This window comes from Quercus robur, chromosome 4, assembly GCF_932294415.1.
Source record: "Quercus robur chromosome 4, dhQueRobu3.1, whole genome shotgun sequence".
Lineage (NCBI taxonomy): Eukaryota > Viridiplantae > Streptophyta > Magnoliopsida > Fagales > Fagaceae > Quercus > Quercus robur.
Window position 1 is genome coordinate 51089198 of NC_065537.1, and position 24717 is coordinate 51113914.

The 24717-nt window shown below is 37.5% G+C and overlaps 2 protein-coding genes across 3 annotated transcripts; one reads left to right on the plus strand and one right to left on the minus strand.

The window, feature by feature from the left end:
* Positions 1-5111: 5111 nt before the first annotated feature.
* Positions 5112-5696, plus strand: LOC126722131 (uncharacterized). Its single transcript, XM_050425285.1, has one exon. The coding sequence runs from the start codon at positions 5112-5114 to the stop codon at positions 5694-5696; it is 585 nt and encodes a 194-aa protein (XP_050281242.1).
* Positions 5697-20763: 15067 nt separating this feature from the next.
* Positions 20764-23412, minus strand: LOC126722886 (uncharacterized). Of its 2 annotated transcripts, none has more exons than XM_050426027.1 (4): positions 23011-23412; positions 22218-22522; positions 21910-22120; positions 20764-21523 (listed from the first exon to the last, which is right to left on the minus strand). In XM_050426027.1, exons 1-4 carry the CDS (start codon positions 23242-23244, stop codon positions 21023-21025), a joined length of 1251 nt encoding a protein of 416 aa, XP_050281984.1. In that variant the 5' UTR covers positions 23245-23412; the 3' UTR covers positions 20764-21022. The 2 variants fall into 2 exon arrangements, with proteins under 2 accessions (XP_050281984.1, XP_050281983.1); XM_050426026.1 differs by having other exon boundaries at positions 22218-22600.
* Positions 23413-24717: the final 1305 nt, after the last annotated feature.

Genomic DNA, 24717 nt, shown 5'->3' on the forward strand with positions numbered 1-24717 from the left:
CTAAACTAAACTAAAATAAGGGTGTAGAAAGGTAATTAAGGGTTTTTTTTTTTTTTAGTCTAAACGTCGCCCGAGAAACCTCACCGGTGATAAGAAACAAAAAACTTTGCGTAAGTGCTTGCGAAAGTGACAAGTAATTAAACAAAGAAAAGTATAAAATGAACATTTGACCTTTATTTTACAATTTATAATATTGTCGTCATTTGACCTTTATTATATATGATTTATACAAAGTAACTATGTCTAATTAGAATATAAAAAAGCTACGTAAATACAATAGATCTTACAAGATCCAAATTATTAATATTTTTTTGAACAAAAGATCCAAATTTAACTTCTTCTTTTTTTGAGAGATTAGTTAGTTAAGTTAGAACATGAAAAATCTAATGTACTAACAGGTCTAATATCACTAACGGTATACTAACAAAACGGCCAAATTTAACTTGGATATATATATTATCAAAAAATTTTAATCCAAATTATAGAATTTCACAAAAGGACACGGAAAGCATCACCTTGTATCTTTTCCTAGTATTCATATAAATAGTCTTTCTCGGAGTAAGAAGTTCAATGCAGCGTTTTGTTCTGAAGCTCAAAAAACACACAGTGAGCGCCAGAACCTAAGTCAAAGTACAGGCTCCCCAGTTCAGGAATGCCCTCCGGATGGCAATAACAGATTCTGAAATCTTATTCCCAAAAAAATCTAAAACCCTTCTCCATGCACACTAACCCGAATATCTTCAAAGGAATATTTTAATGGCAAACTTCAAATTCATAAGCAGGATATCAAAAAAAAAAAAAAAAAAAAGTAAATAAACAAATTTTCATTCGTTTTTAGTTAGAAACCTCAATTTAAGGCCAGTAAGAAATTTCTGGCAAATAAAAGAGAAGCTCCCATCTGCTGCAACAAGTAAATTACTCACAATTTCAATTTCTTCTTCAATTTGTAGAACCTTAGCCTTAATCCTAACAGATTTCTTGTCATCAGAAATGCAGAAAGAGTGGAAAAGGTGACCCCCTAAAAGTATGTTTGGGGACAACGCATTGTAAAGAAGACCATGGAGATCACCCCAATGTGCTGCTCTGAAATTGAAGTATGGAAACAAACTGCAGTATGATTTTGATGTCCCTTATTTGTTTGTAATTTTTCAGGTGAGAAAATTCTTATATAAAAAATTGCATGGTTTAAGCTAAAACTAAAGCATCAAAAGGCGACATGAGAATTAATTGTAACTATTTGTGATTGGCATTTCAGATTTTATTTTACTTGCTTTTTAAATTTTTAACTAATGACAGCCTAACTAGAGTTACTGTTCATTATTGTGTTGATCAGAAGTATTAGCACTTGAATGAACACTGGCAATCAAAATGTACAAAATTTACCTTGTGGCAATTTATGGCAATGTCACTCTTATCATAGTATTGTTGGTAATAATAAATTCAATTTTCAAGTTTCTAGCAAAAATCAAATACCTTTATTTATCAGTAAACCTGATGTAGAGCAATGAAACAAGAGGGTCGAGCCCAAGTCCAGCACCAGTCGGGCTTCCTGTTATATACATATATATATATATATATATAGCTTTTATAACTATAGGGGATGTAGCTTAAATAGTATATCTATTAATTTTTCTTTTTCCATACACTAAAAAGAAAAAAAAAATTGTGCCCTAGAATTGTCCCTAATACTCAGGGTGTGCATGTGTTAGGTTGGGTTTTTTCAACTCAATAGCCCAAGTTCCAACACATGAGTAGAAACCAACATAATGCCATGTGCATTGAGTTAGGTTGTCGAATTGTGTTGTTTTGTGCTTTATAAAAATAAAAATAAAATGTTTTCATTGATTATTCAATTATTTTTTTAATAATTGATTATAATTTAAATCATTTAAGAAAACTATATTCTAAATTTCTAAATTCATAAAAAAAAATTCCAAAAATGCCAAAATAAATCAAACTAAAATAATTAAAATAAAATTAATAAAAAAAACATATATATATATATATATATATAGGGATAGGTTTAAGCAATATCACACCACTTGATATTTTTTAATTGAATGTGAATTTTGATAAACCCACCGGTTAGATTACATTATCTTCGTATATTCTCCATGCTTACAAATTTTCATGGTGATCAAAGATTAATAGTCATGTCATCAATCAATTGTTTAAATTTAAATTTTTGTAGTTTAAAATAATGCATAAAATATGAGTTTATGGATCGAATAGCAAATAATATGAAAATTGGTAAGAATGTTAAAAACATATAAAACATGTAATTCAACGGTGGGAGTTTCAAAGTATGAATTCTATAACAAGTTATTGGGTGGTGTAACATTGCTTAGAGTTACACAAGGTGTAACTTGAACTCAACCCATATGTATATATGGAGGGGTGGATGGGTTCAAAAAAGTATCAATCCAATTCAAAACACAAAATAAATTTAGAATCCAACCTAACCCATCAACCCATGAAAAACAACCATAAGAGTTAGGTTGGGTTGGGTTGACTTTGTTGGGATGTAAGTCAAATGGTAAAGCTTTTCTTACACTTTGGAAAGGAACAAGGATCAATACATCATATCACCATATCTTTTTATAATTAATTATTAGCTACTCCTGGAATACAATGACTTAGTGCTCCCTCCTCTACCATGAATGTAAAAGGGTTTGTTGTCAAAGATGGAAGTTGAGTATTCTAACCCCCCTCGTTCAAGGGAAGAAGAAGATGAGTTAGCGCACAGTGTCAAAAAGTTCAAAGAGAACGCAGGTGTAAGGCAAGCTTTTCAGCCTCGTGTGCCTATTAGTTACAAAGATACATTAGTGGGGGAGATCCCACGTGCATATGAACATGCTTTCAAGTTCGAAATAGCGAGAGTAGATAAGGAGGAAGCAAAGACTGATTTGGAGCCCCTTATTGAAGGTATGGTTGATGTTACTCAGTCTAGAGAGACTATGATGCACATCAAGGAGCCTTGGTCTAAGGCGTTGATAGTAAAAGTATTTGGTAGGATTGTAGGTTACAGCTATCTTACTTTTAAAATCAACGCATTGTGGAAACCAGTGGCAAAAATGGACTGTGTGGATTTGGGAAGGGATTTTTTCTTGATAAGGTACAGTTGTGTTGATGATTTTGATAAGGTGTTGAAAGGGGGTCCTTGGTTTATTGGGGGACACTTTCTTGCCATTAGACCATAAGAGCCTTATTTCAAAGCTTCTAAAGCTAAGCTAACCTCTGTTGCAGTTTGGATTAGGTTCCCAGAACTCCCTATAGAATTCTATGACAGGTCGGTCCTTAAAGAAATTGGCAGCGCCATTGGACCAGTATTGCGCATAGATGCTTACATGGCCTCTGGTTCAAGGGGTAGTTACGCAAGGCTGTGTATTTAGGTGGACTTAGAAAAACCTCTCATCAACATGGTAAGAATAGGGAAGTGTAGGCAATCCGTATTGTATGAGGGTATTTCTACTTTATGCTTCAACTGTGGTCGCCTTGGTCATACCCGGGATAAATGTTGCTACAATATCAAACAAGGTGAGAAGAATGGTGAGAACGGTGAAGCTCCCAGAGCCTAGGAAGCTAGTCAAGAATCCCAACCAAGCTCTAACTATAGGCCGTGGATGTTGGTCACGAGGAAACGTAATCCTGTCCGTAATGGACGAGGGCCCACACAAGTCAAGGGCAACTTGGGTTTAGAAGGGCAGAAGGGGAAGACCAAATATCAAGTAGTGGATGAAGATCTGACATCCAAATCTTCCTTTGAGGTCCTAGAAGCAACCTTGCCTAACCCGGCATGTGAGCATGGGACTTTTCAAGCTCAGGGTGAAGGTGTGGCTACTATGGAACATGACATGCTGACCATCCAAGAGTGCCATACAGATCCTATGGTTGATATTCAAAATAAGCAAATGGAGGCACCTCCAAAGAAAGTGTTTCAGAGCTCTAAATCACAACCATCTAAAAGCCTTGGGATTAAAAATCCCAAAACACTAAAGCACCAGGTTGCATCACCAGGAAACAAAAATTCATACAATCAAGCTTCGTCTCCCTCAGCAAGTGCTCAAGTCGAATCTAATGGAAACAAGTTTCCTACGATTGATGCCTCTTCCTCGGTTAGGATAGGCAATTTGGCACAGGAACAGGGTGGTGGTAATCTCCGACGAGATGATTGCTCAGATAAGAGCTGCTCTGACAGATACACTGGGTTGGTTTAACCCAACATTGTGCAATGCTTGGAAGCACCTATTCCCCATAACTCCCACCAGTATCAAAATAGGGGATCTTGCTCTGGAGCACCCAGCGTGGGCAAAAAACGCCCAATCCTTGGTAGAGATTCAACACCGACACTCCATTGTTGTTTTCGGAGGAGGCAACGACTTTAAGCAGGCAGAGGAGGCCATCAGTCTTTCCCCACTTCGACGAATCAGGGTGGATCATTCAAGAGAGGAGGATTGTGGATTTCTGAGGTTCGACTTCAGCTCACATGGGGAATCATCCTATGTTGAAGCTGATTTAGATTCTAGCCCCAGTCAAGAGATGTGATCTGTTGATCTATTGCAAAAAGGATACAATGGGGATTCTCAAGTACATGATGATATGGAAACCGGAGTGGAACTCTTCCAACGATCTTCTGAGGAGGCTAGGCTGGACTATGGTGGATGCTGCAATGATGAATCCTAATCCTGTGAAAGTGTCATTGGGTCAGTTTGTTCAAATGAATATCTTAATATGGAATTGCAGAGGCGCTTTAAACCCCGATTTTAAAAGATGAATCTATGAAATGGTTGTCAATCACAATCCAGCAATCATGGTGATCACGGAAACTAGAGTGGGTGGAGATAGGGCTGAGAGGATCATTGCCGATCTCCCTTTTGATGGTTTTATCACAATGGAGACAATTGGGTATGTTGGGAGTCTCTGGGTGCTTTGGAAAAAGGATGAAGTGGATATTGATCTTCTTGCAGCTAATCCATGTCATGGTTAAGGTATGTCATTCTAACTTGACTTGGTTTATTTTGGCTATTTATGCTAGTCCTAGTCTGGCTGAGAGAAGGCTAGTCTAGTCTAATCTTTCGGAAATAGCTAAACTCCACAATCACCCTTAGTTGATGCTTGGTGACTTTAATGAAGTTTTGAGTAGTGAGGAGAAATATGGAGGGAACCAGATAAATCTAAACAGGGTCTTGGAATTTAAAGAATGCTTAGATAATTGTAACTTTTTGGATTTGGGCTTTGTTGGCCCAAAGTTTATGTGGACCAATAAGAGGCCTGTCACAAGCCTTATTCTTGAAAGGCTTGATAGATGTTTTGCTAATCCCAGCTGGAGAATGTTATATCCTGAAGCTATTGTAACCTACCTACCTAGGACTTTTTCAGACCACTGCCTAGTTTTAATTAAGCTTTTGGGTAGTAGAACAAATACCACTAATAAACCCTTTCGTTTCCACACCATGTGGTTACTGCACCCCCAATTCCCAAAGGTGGTTGAGGAAGCTTGGTCTGGAGATAGGTCTCTTCCTTCAGCCATTTTTGAATTTACCACTAGAGTGAAGAAATGGAATTTTGAAGTTTTTGGTAATTTGTTTGCAAGGAAAAAAAAGGTGTTAGATATATTGGGTGGAGTTCAAAAAGCTATAGCTTGCAACCCGAGTGAAGCCTTTCTTAGATTGGAGAAACTTTTGATTGAGGAGTGATAAGCCACAAATCAAATGACCCCTTGTGATAGAAATTAATTAATTACTTAGCCAAGTTATTAATTAATCAATTCATCATGCAAACGAGTGGTAGCACAAACAAATCACCAATAAACTAATTATGCAGCGGAAAATAAATGACACGGTGATTTGTTTACGAATGGGGAAAACCTAACGGCAAAAACCCCACTGGGTGATTTTCAGGTCACCACTCCCAAAACTCTACTATTATTACAACAAGCGGTTACAAGTAAAAGAATCCCAAGTACCTTACCAACCTACAGTTGAACCCTTACCCCAATACCCAATTGAACTTATTCTGTAGTGACAGTTCCCCTTTTCAATGCACGGCTCCCAAGTACATGACTAACCAATTGCGCGGATCCCAGTATGCGACTTTAATCACCAACTAAGAAGGTTGTTGGCTGCAAAGTTCTTCAGTTCATCCACACGATGAATATCAAGAAGATGCTTGGTTACAAAACCCTACGGTGCATATACACAGCAACTTCTTCAAGAGAAAGAGATAAACTAGGGCAAGAACTTCGTATCCCGTCACAATTTGCTTTAACAGAGTTTTCTCAATGCTTGTACAACTTATGAACTATTTAACGGCCCTTAAAACAGTACTTTTATATGTCTAGGGTTAGGAGAAAAGAAAGCCCAAAGACATATTCACGAATCCTAAGAAAATCATATCAGAATTCTGAAATTCTTAAACCTCGACAGATAGGAAGTATCGAGTAACTGTCGAGTAGGTGTCGAGCACACGGGGCTTGAACAACTTTCTTAAGTTCGATAGATGCAACTGTCGAGAAAGCTGTCGAGCTTTAATGGATTTGCACTATTAGCTTGTTTTCTTGGATAGACTTGAAGGCTTCAACACTTGATCTTAAAACATGGTTTCTTGAAGTATTTAAACACATCCTAAATCTACCCAAATACAAGTAAAGTACGTTTTGTCAAAAGATTAGCCAATTACATAAAATCATGACATATGTTCTTAACATGTGAACCACATATGTCCTAACAATCTCCCCCTTTGTCAATCCGTGACAAAACCACAACAAACAAATGAACATATGAGAGAAGTCATAAATCACTCAACTCATATTCACTTGTTGAATACAATAAAATCTATCCTAGCACAAACTCTTGAAAAAATTTGCAAGAAGAGAGTTTATGGCAAGTAGACTTTGACAACCTGTATTTCTGAAACACTTTAAACAAAACTCATCAAGGCATCTTTGTATGAAACAGAAATAATAGATTGCATACAAGTAATAAGAAGCATGCGTATAAAGGGAGAAAAGAAACAACACATGAAAGGGTAGGTGAAAGAAAAACATACATCAATATAAAGAAAGAGATAAGTACAATGTATGTCTATAAATGGTCACAAGACCTAATGTACAAGAACAATGTATCTATAAAAGAAAGAAAAGAAAAGATACATAATATCTTCACTACATCCCTCAAAACATATCAACACTCCCCCTATCAAAATGGTCCTATACTAACTCTCCCCCTAAGAATGACTACTCTCATATCCAAAACTATTTCCCCTTTTTGTCATGAGTGACAAAAGGTAAAAGTGTCAAGTAGACATCTCATCGGTAGAGCTAGCATCTCCATCAGCATCATCCGAAGCATCATCGTCATAACCATCATTATCATCCTCATCCTTAGAATTAGAAGCCACGGGAGGAGGTGGTGGAGGAGAAGCCTCAGAAGCAAAACCACCCATGGATGCCTGTCACCGTGCAATTTGACCGACACGAACGTTCACCTGATACAACTCTATAGAGAGTGTATCTAGGCGAGCATCCATACGTTGCAGCCATGATGTGTCATAAAGTCACATCGCTCGAAGAAGAGGAAGGAGCAGATGTGGATGGAACAGAACGGGATGAAGCTGAATGGGAGGGAGGAGCTGCTAAATCCGACTGCCTCGACTGAAACTGGGCCTCACTACGTTTAACGGTAGCGTAATCTATGGCACACATGAAGGTGAAATGGTCAGAAGAGGGAAAAGGAACAGAAAAGTGGCGTAAGATCTTCGTGATAGCGGAAGGAAAGATGAGCTTATCACGGGATGCCGAATCTAGATGAACATCTATAATAGAAAGAATGAAATGAGAAGGGAAGTATATAGTAAGATGCTCAAGAAGAGATAACAAAAATTGAGCACGAGGCTCTGTGATGGAGTTGTAGTGAAAGAGTGGATGGAAAACAAAGGTCATCACCATGTTCATGAATCTAGGACCTTTAGCAAATGGTCTACATGGTGTAAACTGACACTTACCCCAATCAGAAGGGCGCTCACAGAAAGTAGACATGAGCTCATCCTTGGACACAGTCCTCAGACACTCATAACTAGGATAGTCAGGAAACTCTATCCTAGGGACTCGAAGCACATCCGCAACAAGTTGCGATGTGATAGGAATGTGCTTACCTCGAACGCGAGTGAAGAAAAGAGGTACTGAACGATCAATCCCGTGCATGTTGGAGTAAAACTCCTGGATAAGCATGAGAGGACAGGTGACCGAGACGTCACACAGTGACTCCCATTCCTGACTGTGAATGACAGTGAGAAGGTCAGTGTCAGCGAAGTCCGCCAAAATGACTTGGCATTCCGAATGAACACCTCGTCTAGAAAAGTTCTCCGAGAATGCCTTGTAGGCATCATCATCACGGAACTTAAGAGAGAGAGAAGTAGAATCAGAAGATGAAGAAGCTCCAGAACGAAGAGGGTTCCAAGTAGGAGTAGATTTACGTTTAGGTGCCATAGACACTACTAACATAAACAAAAAGAGAGAGAGAGAAAGAAAAAACAATCAGAAAAGTCCCAAGCAAATCAAATATAACCAGTATATTGAAAAGAGAATACGTATGCATGGAAAATGCATGAACATGTGACATGCAAAAGAAATTTCATCATGGGCTCAGCCCAATCCAAACCTATCAACACACAAACAGATAGCACACATCTAAATGCATGACAATACTATTATAATGCTAATGTGATGCAATGTATGAGATTTTAAACTCATTTAAGTGAAAAGCCGTCCCAAAATTTCAATAATAACTCATCAATTTTGAAAAACCCCAAAATTTTTCAAAAACCCCAAAACCTAGGTTTCAAAACATGAAATGCATCAATATGAAAATATTAGAAGCTTACCAAGAGAAGAAAAACTTGAAAAAGCTTGAAGAAACCTTCAGGAACAAAGATTGGAGTGAGATGAGATAGTCTGGGAGAGAAAACAGAGATCTATCAAGAGAGAGATCGAATGAAATGAGGCTCGGATCACACGAGGAAGAATAAATAATGCCTCAGTAAATCTCAACAGATGAAGGTGTCGAGACATCTATCGAGGAAGGTATCGAGAAAATGGTCTTCGACAGATACAGGTATCGAGGAGGTGTCGAGGAACAAATCATCAGATATAAAAACAGAAGCTCGATCGATCCACCAGGTGTCAAGAAGCTATCGTGGAGGTAGAAACTTTCTCAATCGATCCACTAGGTGTCGAGAAGCTGTCGGGATTGCGATAAGAAAAAGCTAAAGAAGCTCGACAGACAACAAGGTATCGAGGAGGTGTCGAGCTAGCTTTTAAAAGCAGTTTTTCAAGATGTGAAAAACACAGACATGAATGCAATCCAACATGCAACTCAACTAACGATCCAATCAACATATTAAACTCTCAAAATCATCTCTCAATAATAATTTTAAGCACATGGATCTTCAAAAACACACACACACACACTAAACAAATCTAACTAATTTTATATTTCAAAAACAAGTCAAGACAGTTTAGTAAGCATACATTAACACATGTAAAACCTTGTGATGGCCGAATCACATTGTACCTGCACATGTATCAAGAGTAGCAAAGAATATTGCATGTTGTGTGTGAAAAACATCGCAAGATTGCATAAGTGTATACATGTTATGACAATTTGAGATATGAAAAAATCACTTTAACTCACACACAATCATAACTGCTTGATGGGGACTATCACCTTCGAGGTACATCCTATAACTCCCACATCTCCTAGAATACACGCTTGCAATCATTTTTTTTTTTAAATCATTTTTGATCTTTTTGCTTTTGATTTTTCTTTGCATATTTTTCTTTTAAGCATATCATGCATGGGCATATAAGAGAGAGAAAAGAAATATCCAATGATATTTGACATTCCAATTTTACTATGCCGAAGCACACAAATGTCATTGACACTGCACTTTTGCTATGCCGAAGCATACATGTGTCATATTATGGTTGGCGGGCAATAGTGGTGAGATGGTTATTAATGCCTTTCTCTTAGGATTTTTTAGTCATTCCCGTAAAAAAGAGTGATACGAGTGTTAATTATAAGAGATAACTTAATCTTACTCATCACTAACAAGAGCCATAAAGCTCACTTGCTTGATTGTGTATAGAGATGCTCATCTAAGCTACAAAAGATACAAAGTTTAGAAAATTTTGTTTCAATGGCCATCCAAGATACACAAGTATCAATGTACACAAAACACATACTGTTTTTTGTATTTTTATGATTTTTCAATTTTTTTTTATTTTTTTATATGAAAAACAAAACAAAGCAAAACTGAAAAATAACCAAACAAAAACATGTTAAATAACCAAAGCATAAAAACTAGACTAACTCAAAACATGAAAGCAAAACACACAAAAAATGCACACACAAAAACAAGAAGAGAGAAAGAGAAAAGTGATAGAATCACTTGGAGCCCTTTTCCTTCCACACCCTGGAAGAACCTTTTCTTTTATTAAACCCTTGAATCGGTGGTGAGGGGGAGGAATTAAAACCGTTCAAGTTCAAAAGTAACATAAGGGCTTTGAGAAGATCTCCAAGGGGAACAAGAGAGGATTGAAGCTGATTCTGGTTCCCAGATGCTATCATGCCGTTACTCTGTTGAGTGGCAAGCCACTTGTAGCAATTTGGTCGAGTATGACCGGCAGCTCCACAATGATGATAGAGATGTTGCTTCTTTTGTTTAGGCTTTTGAGAGTTAGCCTTCTTAGCCCTAGGGTTTTTAACATCTTTCTTCTCAAGCTTAGGAGTTGCTCCTAAGATAGATTTAACCTTGTCTAAGTTCTTACTAACTAATTCAGTTTTAATCTTATTGTTCTCAATTTTAACATTATTAGCAAGAGGAACAAAAACAGTAGTACTAGTAGAAACAATATTAGAGGAAGAAAGACCATACCCTAAACCTGTTCGATCTGAAGCAGATTTTTGAATGCTGAGCATCTCATCAAGCTTTGCACTTGAAGTCCTCTCCAATTGAGCTCTGACTTGAAACAGCTCCGCTTCAAGCTTCTTGGTCTTCTCAGCCAAGAAATTGTTCTCGAACCTCAGTGCTCCAATTGTCTAATTAGCCTCATCAAACTTTGTGGAAAGCTCCTCACGGTCAAGTTCCACATCATTGAGCTTCTTGGTGGTTAGCCTATACAGTTTCTCATGCTTCTCAGAAAGCTTGTACAGTTTCTCATAGGCTGTATGAATGTCATCTTGATCATCCATCTTCTCAAATCTGGATTCCACCAATTCTTCTTCTTCAACCACATCTTCAACAATCCCATCAGTAGGATTAACAATGGCAGTGAATGCATTCAAGATTCCGTCATCCTCATTGTCGGAATCATCCTCAGGTTCGGTGTCACTCAAGGTAGCAGCAAGTGCCTTGCTCTTCCCAATGCTCTTGAGATAAGTAGGACACTCATGTTTCATGTGACCGAAGCCTTGACACCCAAAGCACTTAGGTCCTACGGAAACAGTGTACTGACCACCTTCCTTAGTATCCTTCTTCCCTTTATCTTGGCCTTTAAACTGAGAAGAGCTGGATTGCCTGCGGTCCTTGTTGAAGCCCTTTCCATTTGTGTTCTTCATAAACTTTTTGAACTGCTTGGTGATGTAGGACTTCATTTTGGAATCTTCATCATCTGAAGACTCATCTGTCTCACTACTCTTGGCCTTCAAAGCCATGCTCTTGCTTTTACCCGACTTGCCTATTCTTGTTAACCCTAGCTCGTAGGTCTGCAAGTTTCCAACCAGCTCAGTCAGAGGAATCTTGTCAATATCCTTTGATTCCTCTATTGCCGTGATCTTGGCATGAAATCTCTCGGGTAGAGATCTGAGCACTTTCCTTACAATCTTGGGTTCAGGAATGGTTTCCCCAAGATTGAAGACTAAGTTCACTATGTCCTTTAGCTTGGCATAGAACTCATCGAATGACTCATCCTCCTCCATCTTTATCTCTTCAAAGCTTGTAGTGAGCCTCTGAAACTTTGAGTCCTTGACAGCCTTAGTACCCTCATAGGTTGTCTGGATGATGGTCCATGCTTCCTTAGCAGTTTCAGTAGAGGATATTTTCTTAAACTCCTCATTGGTGATTGCACTGAATAAAGCATTCAATGCCCTGCTGTTGAAGTTTGCTGCCTTGATCTTGGCTTCATCCCAATCAGCTGGTGCTTCCTTTGGCTTAGTCCAGCCAATCTTGACAGCTTGCCACACATTTTTATCTAAAGACTGTAAGAAAGCTCTCATGCATACTTTCCAGTATGCATAGTTAGTGCCATCAAATAAAGGAGGTATGATTAATGACTGTCCTTTATCCATGACAAACAGGGGTCAATGGATCAACACAGCAAAGATAAAACCCTAATCAGAGTGTGCCTGCTCTGATACCACTTGATAGGCCACAAACTGAATGACCCCTTGTGATAGAAATTAATTAATTAATTAGCCAAGTTATTAATTAATCAATTTATCATGCAAACGCGTGGTAACACAAACAAATCACCAATAAACTAATTATACAGCGGAAAATTAGTAACACGGTAATTTGTTTACGAATGGGGAAAACCTAACGGCAAAAACCCCACCGGGTGATTTTTAGGTCACCACTCCCGAAACTCCACTATTATCACAACAAGCAGTTACAAGTAAAGGAATCCCAAGTACCTTACCAACCTACAGTTGAACCCTTACCCCAATACCCAATTGGACTTATTCTGTAGTGATAGTTCCCTTTTTCAATGCATGGCTCCCAAGTACATGACTAACCAATTGCGCGGATCCCAGTACGCGACTTCAATCACCAACTAAGAAGGTTGTTGGCTGTAAAGTTCTTCAGTTCATCCACACAATGAATATCAAGAAGATGCTTGGTTACAAAACCCTACGGTGCACATACACAGTAACTTCTTTAAGAGAAAGAGATGAACTAGGGCAAGAACTTTGTCTCCAGTCACAATTTGCTTTAACAGAGTTTTCTCAATGCTTGTGCAACTTGTGAACTGTTTGACGGCCCTTAAAACAATCCTTTTATATGTCTAAGGTTAGGAGAAAAGAAAGCCCAAAGACATATTCACGGATCCCAAGAAAATCATATCAGAATTCTGAAATTCTTAAACCTTGACAGATAGGAGGTGTCGAGCAGCTGTCAAGCAGGTGTCGAGCACACGGGGCTTGAACAACTTTCTTAAGCTCGATAGATGTAGTTGTTGAGAAAGCTGCCGAGCTTTAATGAATTTACACTATCAGCTTGTTTTCTTGGATAGACTTGAAGGCTTCAACACTTGATCTTGAAACATGGTTTCTTGAAGTATTTAAACACATCCTAAATCTACCCAAATTCAAGTAAAGTGCGTTTTGTCAAAGGATTAGCCAATTACATAAAATCATTACATATGTTCTTAACATGTGAACCACATATGTCCTAAGAAGGAGCATGCCTTGATCATGCTTCAAGAGGAGGAGTATTGGGCATTGAAATCCAGGCTGAACGCTGCCACGTTTAGGGATAAAACGCCTCGTATTTTCATATTAAAACTGTGGTTAAGAGACAAAGAAACAAAATCAGATGCGTAATGGATGGGTCTGGTGAATGGATTTATGATGAGGCTAAGATTAGAGAACATATTCAATATGAGTTTTTTAAATTGTATACATCATAAATGTGCATGGTTTGCATACATTCTCCTGTTGTAAATTTCTCTTGGTGTAGGCTTTCTAAGGAGGAGAGGAGTAGGATGGGCAGAGAGGTGGATGATGAGGAGATTAGGGTTGATTTATGGTCCCTCAAAGCTTTTAACCTGATGGATTGCATGCTGGATTTTTCCAATATTTTTGGCATGATGTGCAAGCCTCTGTCAGCCATGAAGTTAACAAGGCTTTCACACTTGGAACTATTCTGGATTACTTAAACACTACCTTGATTACACTCATTCCTAAGTGTAATAATCCCAAATCTTTGGCCAATTATAGGCCTATCAGCTTATGCAATTCAGTGGATAAAGTCATCTCAAAGGTGCTAGTTGCAAGGATCAGGCCATTGCTCAATAATCCTATATCCCCAATTCAAACTGCCTTCATACTGGGGAGAAGAGGAGTTGATAATGTGTTAATTGCTCAAGAACTAATCTATACGATGGATAAAATGAAAGGAAGAGAGGTTTATATGGCAGTGAAGGTTGACCTTGAAAAAGCTTATGATAGATTGGAGTGGAGCTTCATACACAAAGTGCTTCAAGCTTTTTGGTTTCCACACATCCTCATTAAGTTAATCATGAGTTGTATCTCGACCTCATCCTTATCTATGTTGGTGAATGGTTGTGCTTTTGAATCCTTTGACCCTTCAAAGGGCATAAGGCAAGGAGACCTTTTGTCTCTGTACCTGTTTATCATGCGCATGGAGTACTTAGGATATCTTATTGAAGAGAAGTGCTCCAAAGGATTGTGGTGTCCCCTTAAAGCCTCACATGGGAATGTTAAAATTTCCCACCTTTTTTTCACGGATGATCTCATCCTTTTTGCTAAGGTTACTAATGTAATTTGCAAAGCTATTCCGGAGGTGTTATGGACTTTTTGCATGGAGTCTAGCCAAAAAATTAGTTGTGCTAAATCTAGAATATACTTCTGCCCAAATGTTGGAGCTGAGTTGAAGGAGAAAATCCGTGATAAGTTGGGCATATTTGAAACGAATAATTTCGTGAAGTACTTGGGGTTTCCTCCTAAACATAAAGGAGCATTGAGAAGGTAGTATAACTTTGTGCCTGATTGGGTTATGAAGAAGCTTGCTGGATGGAAGACTAAATTTATGTCTTTTGCTGGAAGGGTGGTATTGGTGAAGTCTGTGATGTCAACTATCCCAAATTATGTCATGCAAGGAGTTGCCTTCCAATTCATTTGTGCGACAAATTGGATAAAATAAATAGATATTTCTTGTGGGGGTCAACCAATGAGAAGCGAAGAATGCATCTAGTTGGGTGGGAAAAAGCTATAAGACCTAAGGAAAAAGGTGGTTTGGGGATTCAGTCAGCAAGAGCTAAGAATATAGCTCTATTGACAAAGCTAAATTGGCGGATGTACCATGAGAAGGAGGCCCTATGGGCAAGGGTGCTCTTGAATAAATATTGTTCCAATGCTAGAAATAGTTCTAATAATCCAGATGGCCTTCCTTCCTCCTTTAATTGGAATGCTATCAAGGTCGGCTTCCCTATTTTCTCCAAAGGAATTTGGTGAAAGGTTGGGAATAGCTCTAGAAAGAGTGTATGGATGGACAATTGGATCAGAGGGCAGTCCTTAAGGGAGCTTATTGAGGGGCCTTTAACAAGGGAGGAAATGCAGCTTACCATAGCTGATTTTTGGGATAATACTGATTGGAAGTGAGAGAATATATCTTTTGCCTTGCCTTCCTCGATTAAAGAGAAAATCCGAGCAATCCCAGTCCAAGAATTTGGCATTAGAGAGGATGTATTAATGTGGAAATTCACGAAGGATGGAGATTTTTCAACTAACTCGGCCTATCTTAGTATTAAGGTTGACACTAGGGAAGAGAACACTTTTAAGGGTGCTTGGATATGGAAGTTAGAAACTCTTCCAAAGAATCATTAGTTATTTCTAGCTGTGTATGCACAATAGTGTACCTGTGAGGGAGGTTCTTGCGGTTAGGGGCATTAACTGCAACCCTCTCTGCCTTATTTGTAGGAATTAGGGTGAGTCCATAGATCATTTGTTGAGGGAGTGCTTGTTTGCTCGTCAGTTTTGGTCAAAGATTCGGGCTCCCCATATCATCTCGCCTTTGCATGATCAAAGTTTGGGTGACTAACTATATGAAAATTGTCACAACAAATGGATTCATCACAGCAAGATTCCTTGGAGTGCTATTTTCCCTTTTGCTATTTGGAACCTTTGGAAGCACCGTAACAGAGTTGTATTTGACAATGCTCCTTTGAACCATAATCTTCATGGGCACTGCCTAAGTCAAGCCGTGGAGTTTTTCTTTTGTATTGGAAATATGAGGAAAGTTAATTAGAGCTATAGTTCAAGTGAAGGGGTCCAAACCCCCTAAAAGGTGGTATAAGCTTAATTCGAATGGAGCTTCTTATGGGAACCTAGGCAAAGTGGGGGGTGGTGGTTTGATCAGGGACTGCAGTGGGAATTGGTTCAAATGATTTGCGAGATCCATTGGATTTGCTACCAATATTACAGCCAAGTTCTAGGCTTTAAGGGATGGTTTGAAGCTAGCTTTGAGTGAAGGAATCCAGAGATTGATTGTGGAATTAGATGTGAAAGTGGTGGTTGATCTTGTTAATTCCAACGTGGACACTAACAAACCATACTCTCCTCTCTTATGCGATTGCAGGTGCTTGCTGAGAAGATTTCTCCGACTCCAAGTGGTGCATGTGTATAGGGAAGGCAACCGGTGCATGGATGCACTTGCAAGATAAAGGAGTACCATGAATGAAGATTTTGTTGTGTTTGGTTCCCTGCCAAGTCCTGATGTTTTGTACTTAGCTAATATGGATATAGCTGGCATGTATGTTAATAGAATTACTGAAACTGGTCTCACCTCTAGCGTGAGATAGTTCTCTGTATTTGCTTTCCCCTTAAACCAAAAAAGAGAAAAAAAAGAAAAAAAAGAAGAAGAAAAGAATGTAAGAGTATCTAATAATTTTTCGGTAGAAATACCATTTTTGTCTATTCATTTTGACCATATTCCCATTTTTGTTCTTACTTTTTTATTTTACCGTTTATAGTCCCCAAAATGAAAAACGCGTTCCGTTTCGATCTCTACCGTCATCTCACTAACGGAAATATCCTACATGGTAGACAAAATGCACTATTGGTACACTAGATGCTGATGTGGCTATTAAAATATTATTAAAAAATGACACATCAGCATCCACATTAGCATCTAACTTAAAAAAAATTAAAAAAAAATCAATTTTAAAAAGAATAAGACATAATTAAAAACAAAAAATGGTGGAATTTAGATCTATATGTGTTTTTTTTGTTTGTGCTTGTTTCTCTTTCTTTTTCTTCCCTAGATCTCTCTCTCAGTTTCTCTACCTCTCATTCTTTCTTTTTCTTCTTTCTTCTTCTCGGATCAATGTTTCTCTGCCCTCCTCTTATTTCTTTTTCTTCTTTCTTTTATACTATACTCTCTTTCTCTCTTGGTAGAACCCCATGGTTTCTTCCTTTCTTCCAAATCATTGATGTGACGTGGGTCCGTGGCTAGCGATGGAGTGATGTGGGATCGATAGTGTTTGTAGGTGGTGGGTTAGTTTTTTGGCTGTGTAGTGTGGTTTGAGTTTCCAGGTAGATCTGAAGCCCATTTGTGATTGAATGTGACTCCTCTCCTTCCTTACTTAATTTCTCATCTCACTTTCTCTCTATCTTAGGGTTGAATCTAAAGCCGATCTTGGGTTTGCTGTATTTGTTTTCGATTTTTAACAAACTTGAGAAGGGATATTCTGGGTTTGTGAAAGGAAATTTTTTGGGTTTGTGATATAGAATTTGTTGGGTTTGTGAAAAATGTTTAGATCTTGGGATTGACATAAAAATTTTGGTTGGTTGTCGATCTGAATTTCTTTTTTCTTTTTTTGTTGAAACTGAAAAATTTTTTTGGTTGCCAAGAAAATGGATAATAAAATGTTATTTCCTTTTAACTGTAAATGAGTTTTAATTTGTTTAGTTATAAAGAAAGTACAAGAAAGATAAAGAAAATAAGGATTAATTTACTAAGAATATGAAGAATATGAACGTGATTAGTTATGTTCTAGGGAAGAACACAAAGTAGATGAACATGTTCTTCCAAAAAATAATGAAAGGAATAAAAAAAATTAATTTAATTTAAAAAAATTGAAATTCAGAATTTTATTTTAATTTTTTTATCTAATGTGGCATTTTAAAAATTAAATTGCTGACATGGCATTTTTTAAATGCCCAATAAAATTTTTAAAATATTATTTTAATGGTCACATCAGCATTTACTGTATCGTGTATTCTGTTTGCCATGTAGACAATTTCCTTTAGTGAGATAACGGTAGGGACCAAAACAGGATCATTTTTTTATTTTTATTTTTATTTTAGGGACTAAATGCTGTAAAATTAAAAAGTAGAGACTAAAATAGGAATAGGGTGAAAATGTAGGGACGAAACATGTACTTTCGCCTAATTTTTCTTTTTTCAAATACCAAAAGAAAAAAAAGGTGTGACCTAGGGGTGCGCATGTGAATGGTCGTTGGGTTTTCTTCAACCCAACACGAGCTTGTTGGGTTGAGAAAATCCTCTTCTTCTTCTTTTTTTCTTTGTTTCTTGTTCATGATTGATTTCGCTTTTGTATTCACCATGTTGTCAATTTTCAAGAGTAATTCAGTGACACTTAATGTTATTATACAAGTGAAATATCTTAATGGATAACACTACTCACTTACAAGTTAGATTACTGACAAAAATGTATGTATACAGGTGACAAGTTGTAATGGATGATATTAAAATGCTATTTAACATACTAGATTACTAATAGAAATAGATATTATGGTCAATATAAAAACGTAATCGAACATAAAATTTATAAATGAAAATTTTGTAACATAATAGGTAAAAATGAGAACAACCCCCAAAATTAAAGTGTAAAATATATGCTCTCTTCTTTTTCTTTTTCTTTTTTATGTATGAAAAAATTTGGAGATGCAAGGTATCGATCCTTATTCCTTAACAATGCTTTGGTTATGCTCTATCATTTGAGATACCAAAAAAAAAACATTAATATTATCGTGATTTTCGAGTACATTACATATTTCTTTCTCATACTCATTATAATATCGCTCAATGCAGTATCCTCACTTCTATACAAAAAGTAACACATGATTATACTGACACAAGTTCATAGTAATAGTGAAGGAACATCATCAAAGAAAGACATGTTCTTCTGCTGTAGCTCTTGATAATCCTCCTATTCCTATCTAGCATTCTTTGGATCAAAAGGCTCACAATCAGGAAGAACTAAACCTTGTTTTATGCAACCCATTTTCCTAGCATGCAGAACTTGGTTTGAAACGACTGGAAGCTGAATGGATTGATACTCTCTTAGAGCTGATTGTAAATTTTCAGCTCCACTCTTTGCAAGACATCTGCCTAAAACTACCGCATCCAAAACTGACATGTTTGTGCTTCATACAGCGTGAGGTGTTGTGGGGTGAGCCACATCTCCAATTAATACCACATTGTTCCAAAAGATTTGTTCCAAGGGATCACTGTCATATATGAAATTTAAAAAAGGATCCTTTGTTTCTTTCATCACTCTCACCAACTCAAGAACACAAACCTTCTCTGCTTCTTGATGCATCTTCTAGACCATTTCACAACTTATTTTCATGGTTACTGAGTTTCTCTAGATTTATTAAGTTAAAGTATCAGCTCTAGTAGGCAGAACCAAAGCAAAAGTAATTTTCCATTGAGATTTCATAGATCTATGCTGGGTTATTTTTTGGATGGTTCAATTATGTTATGTTTTATGGGTAAAAGTTATCAAGCCACTATGTTACAGGATGAATGCTATGTCAAGAAGTTTTTAAACCTTGTGTCCTAAATGAATGCTTGCCCTTTTCCATTTGGGGAATAGTTAGGTACTCGAAGAGTTCTGCACCCACATTATCTATATAAACAAATGGACCTTGCTTTATTTTTTGGATTAGATGCCTCCATTCTAATGAAGCCACAAAACCTTCAATGTATCTTCTTTCTCTATTCACCAAAGAAGATTTGAAATTGTCTAGAAGGGGATGAGAGCAGGCAATGGTCTCCATTTCTACTGTCAATCTTTCTTTAAGCTGCAGCCTGCAGGCCTACTGTGAACCAGACTAGACTGGAGATCCAACTGATAGTCATCCCACCACCAGCAACTATTTCTTCCTTGATACCTCACACATTTTTTGGTGTAGCAAAAAATATGTGAGGCTATGTTTGAGCTTCTATGTGTCGATGGCTCTTAGCAAATACGAGTTCTCCCTGGATCACAACTACCACTATCCACTTTAACAATTGAATGCTATCCATATTGCCTATAATGATGTCGCCCATTAGCACACTAAGCACATTGAGATCAACTATCACTTAATTCGACATCATCTCCAGGACTCCAACAGGGTAGTATTCACTTGCACTCAGTTTTGTCTAAAGACCAACTTGCTAACGTGTTCACTAAGTATCATCTGTCAGGTTGCCTCTGTTATTTCCTCTTCAAACTCAAGTTTGGCTTCCTCCATGACGACTCAAGTTTGAGTAGAATGTTAGTATGACACATTTGGCACATGTCATATGTTGCATATCATGGTTAGTCCTTGATATTGAAGAGGCCCTCATAACATAACCCTCAAATCTATCTATAGAGACCATCACAATAAAAACTAAAACCAATTCTTTTTTATTGGGCACTAACTTGGAGCCATGTGCATCTATAGCACTTTTTACTAAGATCAATGTAGTTGTTAATCAAGAAAATACAAAGAATATAAAGAGATTCTACCACAAAATCATGTCATTACTAATGCATTATCAAGAAAGAAACCCTGTTTATTCCACCATTTTATAAAACACCATAATCATATCAACTACTTTGGCCATTTCATACTGTTCACCACCATTATTCATTAATTGCAGGATAACAATCAAATTGGTGCCTAATCATGCAAACCATAAGATTTTGTTGACCAACAAGCTGATGAAGCATTAACGTGGAGACTTTAGCGACTACTGATAGTAATGGAGAAATTTATTTCAATTGCAATGCAAAGCAGAAAAAACTGATTGTGTGTTCTTCAAAATCAGGGATTCTTTTTGGGTCAATAGATAGCATCATACTATACAAACAAGGCAATTCCAGCCAAAAGCTAGATCTGATGTATAGCTACTGTGAAATGATGAGCAAAGAATTACAAGAACAGTAACCCTATGCCATTTTCAGTTGCAGAGATATGCTGTTAATTCCAAGTAAATAGAGAAGGACATCATATTAACAGTAAAGGAACATCATCAAAGAAAGGCATGTTCTTCTGCTGTACCTCTTGATAATCCTCTGATCTAGAATTCTTTGGATCAAAAGCCTCATGGTCAGGAAGAACTAAACCTTGTTTTATGCGACCCATTCTCCTAGCATGCAGAACTTGCTTGGAAACAACTGGAAGCCGAGTGGTCTGATATTCTCTTAGCGCTGCTTGTAAATTTTCTACTCCATTCTTTTCAAGGCATTTACCTAAAACTGCTGCATCCAACACTGACATGTTTGTGCTTCTTGCACCGTGAGGAGTTGTGGGGTGAGCTGCATCTCCAACTAACACCACATTGTCCCAAAAGATTTGTTCCAAGGGATCGGTATCATATATCAAATTCAAAAAGGGATCCTTTGTTTCTCGAATGACTCTCACGAATTCAGGAATCCAAACCTTCTCTGCTTCTCGATGCATCTTCTGGATCATCTCACTTCTTACTTTCATGGTTACTGAGTTTCTCTAAATATATTTTAATTAATATATCAGCTCTAGTTGATAGCACCAAAAAGTCTCAAAGCCAAAGAAATTTAACATTGTGTTTTCATATATCTATCTTCTTTTTTTTTTTTTTTTTTGGGTTTGAATGGTTTATGACTAAAATTTATCAAGCTGCTATGTCATGGGATGAACAGCATCTTAACAACTATGTAACCATGCGTCCTATATGTGCCAAAATGAATGCCTGCCCTTACCCATGAATATTAGCCTTGCTTTTTCAGCTTCTATGCCTCTATTCTTATAAAGCCACTAAACCATACAATGAATCTTCTATCACTAAACACGAAAGAAAATTTGCAGTTTATATAGAATTGGATGTAACAAATGGGATGAAACTGAGCAATCACCTTGAGTTCAGGCTCGGGTTGGTTGACATACCAAATCCAATTAAGCCTTTTGTTCGGAAGCTCATAAAACACACTGTGAGTCTCAGAACCTAAGTCGAAGTAGAAACACTTTCCCAGTTCAGGATATGAACTACGGATGTCCACAACAGTTTCTGAATTTTCATTTCCTGAAAAATCAAAAACCCCTCTCCATGCACAATAACCCGAATACCTTCAAAGGAATATTTTAATGACAAACTTCAAATTCATAAGCAAGATATAAGGAAAAAAATAAAGAAGCAAATTTTCATTTGTTTTTAGTTAGAAACCTCAATTTAAGGCCAGGAAGAAAACTCTGGCGGATAGAAGAGAGGCTCCCATCTGCTGCAACAAGTAAATTACCCACTATTTCGATTTCCTCGTCAGTTTCTAGAACCTTAGCCTTAATCTTGACAGATGTCTTGTCCTCAGAAATGCAGAAACAGAGAAAAAGGTGACCCCATAAAAGTATGTTTGGGGGCAATGCATTGTAAAGAAGGCCATGGAGATCAGCCCAATGAGCTGCTCTGAAATTGAAGTTGTCATCTCTTGTCAATGTCCAGCTGACCTTCTTCTCACTATCTGTTGCTTGGTTCTGTTTGCAAACAAAAATCCGTAAGGTTATGTTGGCACGGGAACTAACTGCATTTTGATTTTGAAGCCCTTTAGTTGTCTGTAATTTTTCAAGTGAGAACATTCTTATATCAAAACTCATTAAACGTGATAAGTTTATTCTAAAGCGAAGCTAAAGAATCAAAAGATGGCAGGAGAATTAAGTAACTGTTTGTGATCATGGCCGTTCAAAAAATAATAATAAAAGTAATAAGAAAATTATCAGAATATTGCCTCAAGTCAAAATGGATTGCCTCAAAGTCAGAATCAAACTATTGTTCTTAGGGAAATTTTATTATTAATTAATCAAAGTTTGTACTTAGTAACGTTGATTCATATAAATGAAATTCTGCAAGTTATCTGAAACAAGAATGGGAATCATGTATTGATTTTTCTTTCTTTGTTTATAGCATGTCAAGTTAACTATAGATAGCAAAGTAGCAGGGGTAAAACAAAAATAGACTTGAGTACCATGTCAATAGTGAGTGGCAAAGTGGAAGAGTAGAGAAGCTCTGGATCATCAAGCCACGACTGAATGAGTCTCTGGGCCAGAGGGTCGAGCCCGAGTCCAGCTCCGGTGGGACTTCCCTTAATGGGTTCGCAAGTTTTCTCAAGCACAACAACATCCCACCCAGCTAAGATTAGTGTGTGTGCACATGACACTCCTGCTATGCTTCCTCCCACAACTACAGCTTTAGGCTTCATATCTCTCTCTCTCTCTCTCTACTCTTATAATTATTTAGAGGAAATGAATATATGAATGGCTTGGTGAACTGGAAAGGGTATATGAATAGCTAATTTGTGGAGAGAGAAAGGTCGGGGAGTTAATTTCAATGTCAAAAGACAACAAGCTAGTGTTTGTTGTTACCTCTTTGGTGCTATCCTACATGTTTGGACTAGAGTAGAGGAACTATATACTCAAACCATTCTTAAAAATTAAAAAAATAAATAAATACTCAAACCAACTTTTTTATTTTTTATTTTTTAAATTAAGAAAATTTGGAGGGGAAGGGTTTCCACTTTTCACAAATGTAAAAATTTTTGGAAATTGAAATCCTGCTTCCTTTCTATCATTTGAACTACATCTCCTTTGGTTATATAATCATATTCATATTCATATAAAAAAATAAAAAATAAAAGTAGGGATGTTGGGCCCAGAGCTTCTTTATCTGTTTATATATTGGGCCTGTGACTCAATCCGAGGAAGGGGGTTTATCCGAAGATGAGATATCTTTGTTAGAAGAGACTGCGATAGTAAGTAGAGAGATCAGTCTTGATCATTACAGTTCAAGGGGTGGGCCGAGGATAAGCACATCCTCGACTAACTAATGCTGAGGACCGAAGGGGTTATCAGTCGTCCTGGGTAACGTTCCAGGAGGTCCCGTAGGTGCAGATATGTATTGCAGTGAGATCAGATTAGGAGAAGTCCTAAAAATATCTTAGGAGAAAGCTGCTGCCTCCACATTAAATGCACTACAGCTAACTCTTTGGCCACATTAATGTGGAGGTGATGCCTGAACAGTCGATTTTGGCCTTACAGCTACTACATGAGGACTTATGAGGAGTGTTGATGGGACAAGTATCCACACTGACCGTCTAGCATGCACGTGAAAGGTGGAGATGAAAAGGAAAAATAGTATAAAAGAAGAAGGAGTGAGTGAGACAGGGAGAGGAGAAAGGAGAGGGAAAATTACTGTAGCATCTAGAACTGACTGTGTAATTAAACTTCAAAGAAATACATAAGAATAGATCTCCTCGAACTTTGCCGTGGACGATTTTCTTCATTACAAACCTGCTCATTCACATCTTCTTCTCCTTTAAACCTATTTTCTAGTTAGTTTAATTCATTAGAGCCCAGTTTTCCAATCCATTTCTCTACAAATTCATAATTTTGGGCTTTTTGGGCCTAAGTCCATTCATAGCTTGGGCTAGGATCACAAATCAGGTCCATACAATTGGCGCCATTTGTGGGGAATATTGGTGTGATAGTAAGTTTGACGTTCAATTATGGTAGGTTCAGGTTCAAACCAAGCAGAATCCATGGGGTCTCAACGTCAAGATCATTTCCGTGAACTTGAGTGAAGGAGAGACCAAAAGGGAAGTGTACATACTAACCACACCAATAAGAGTCAATCTCGGGGTAAAAGCCACATCTCTTATGAGGAGAATGCTAGAAAC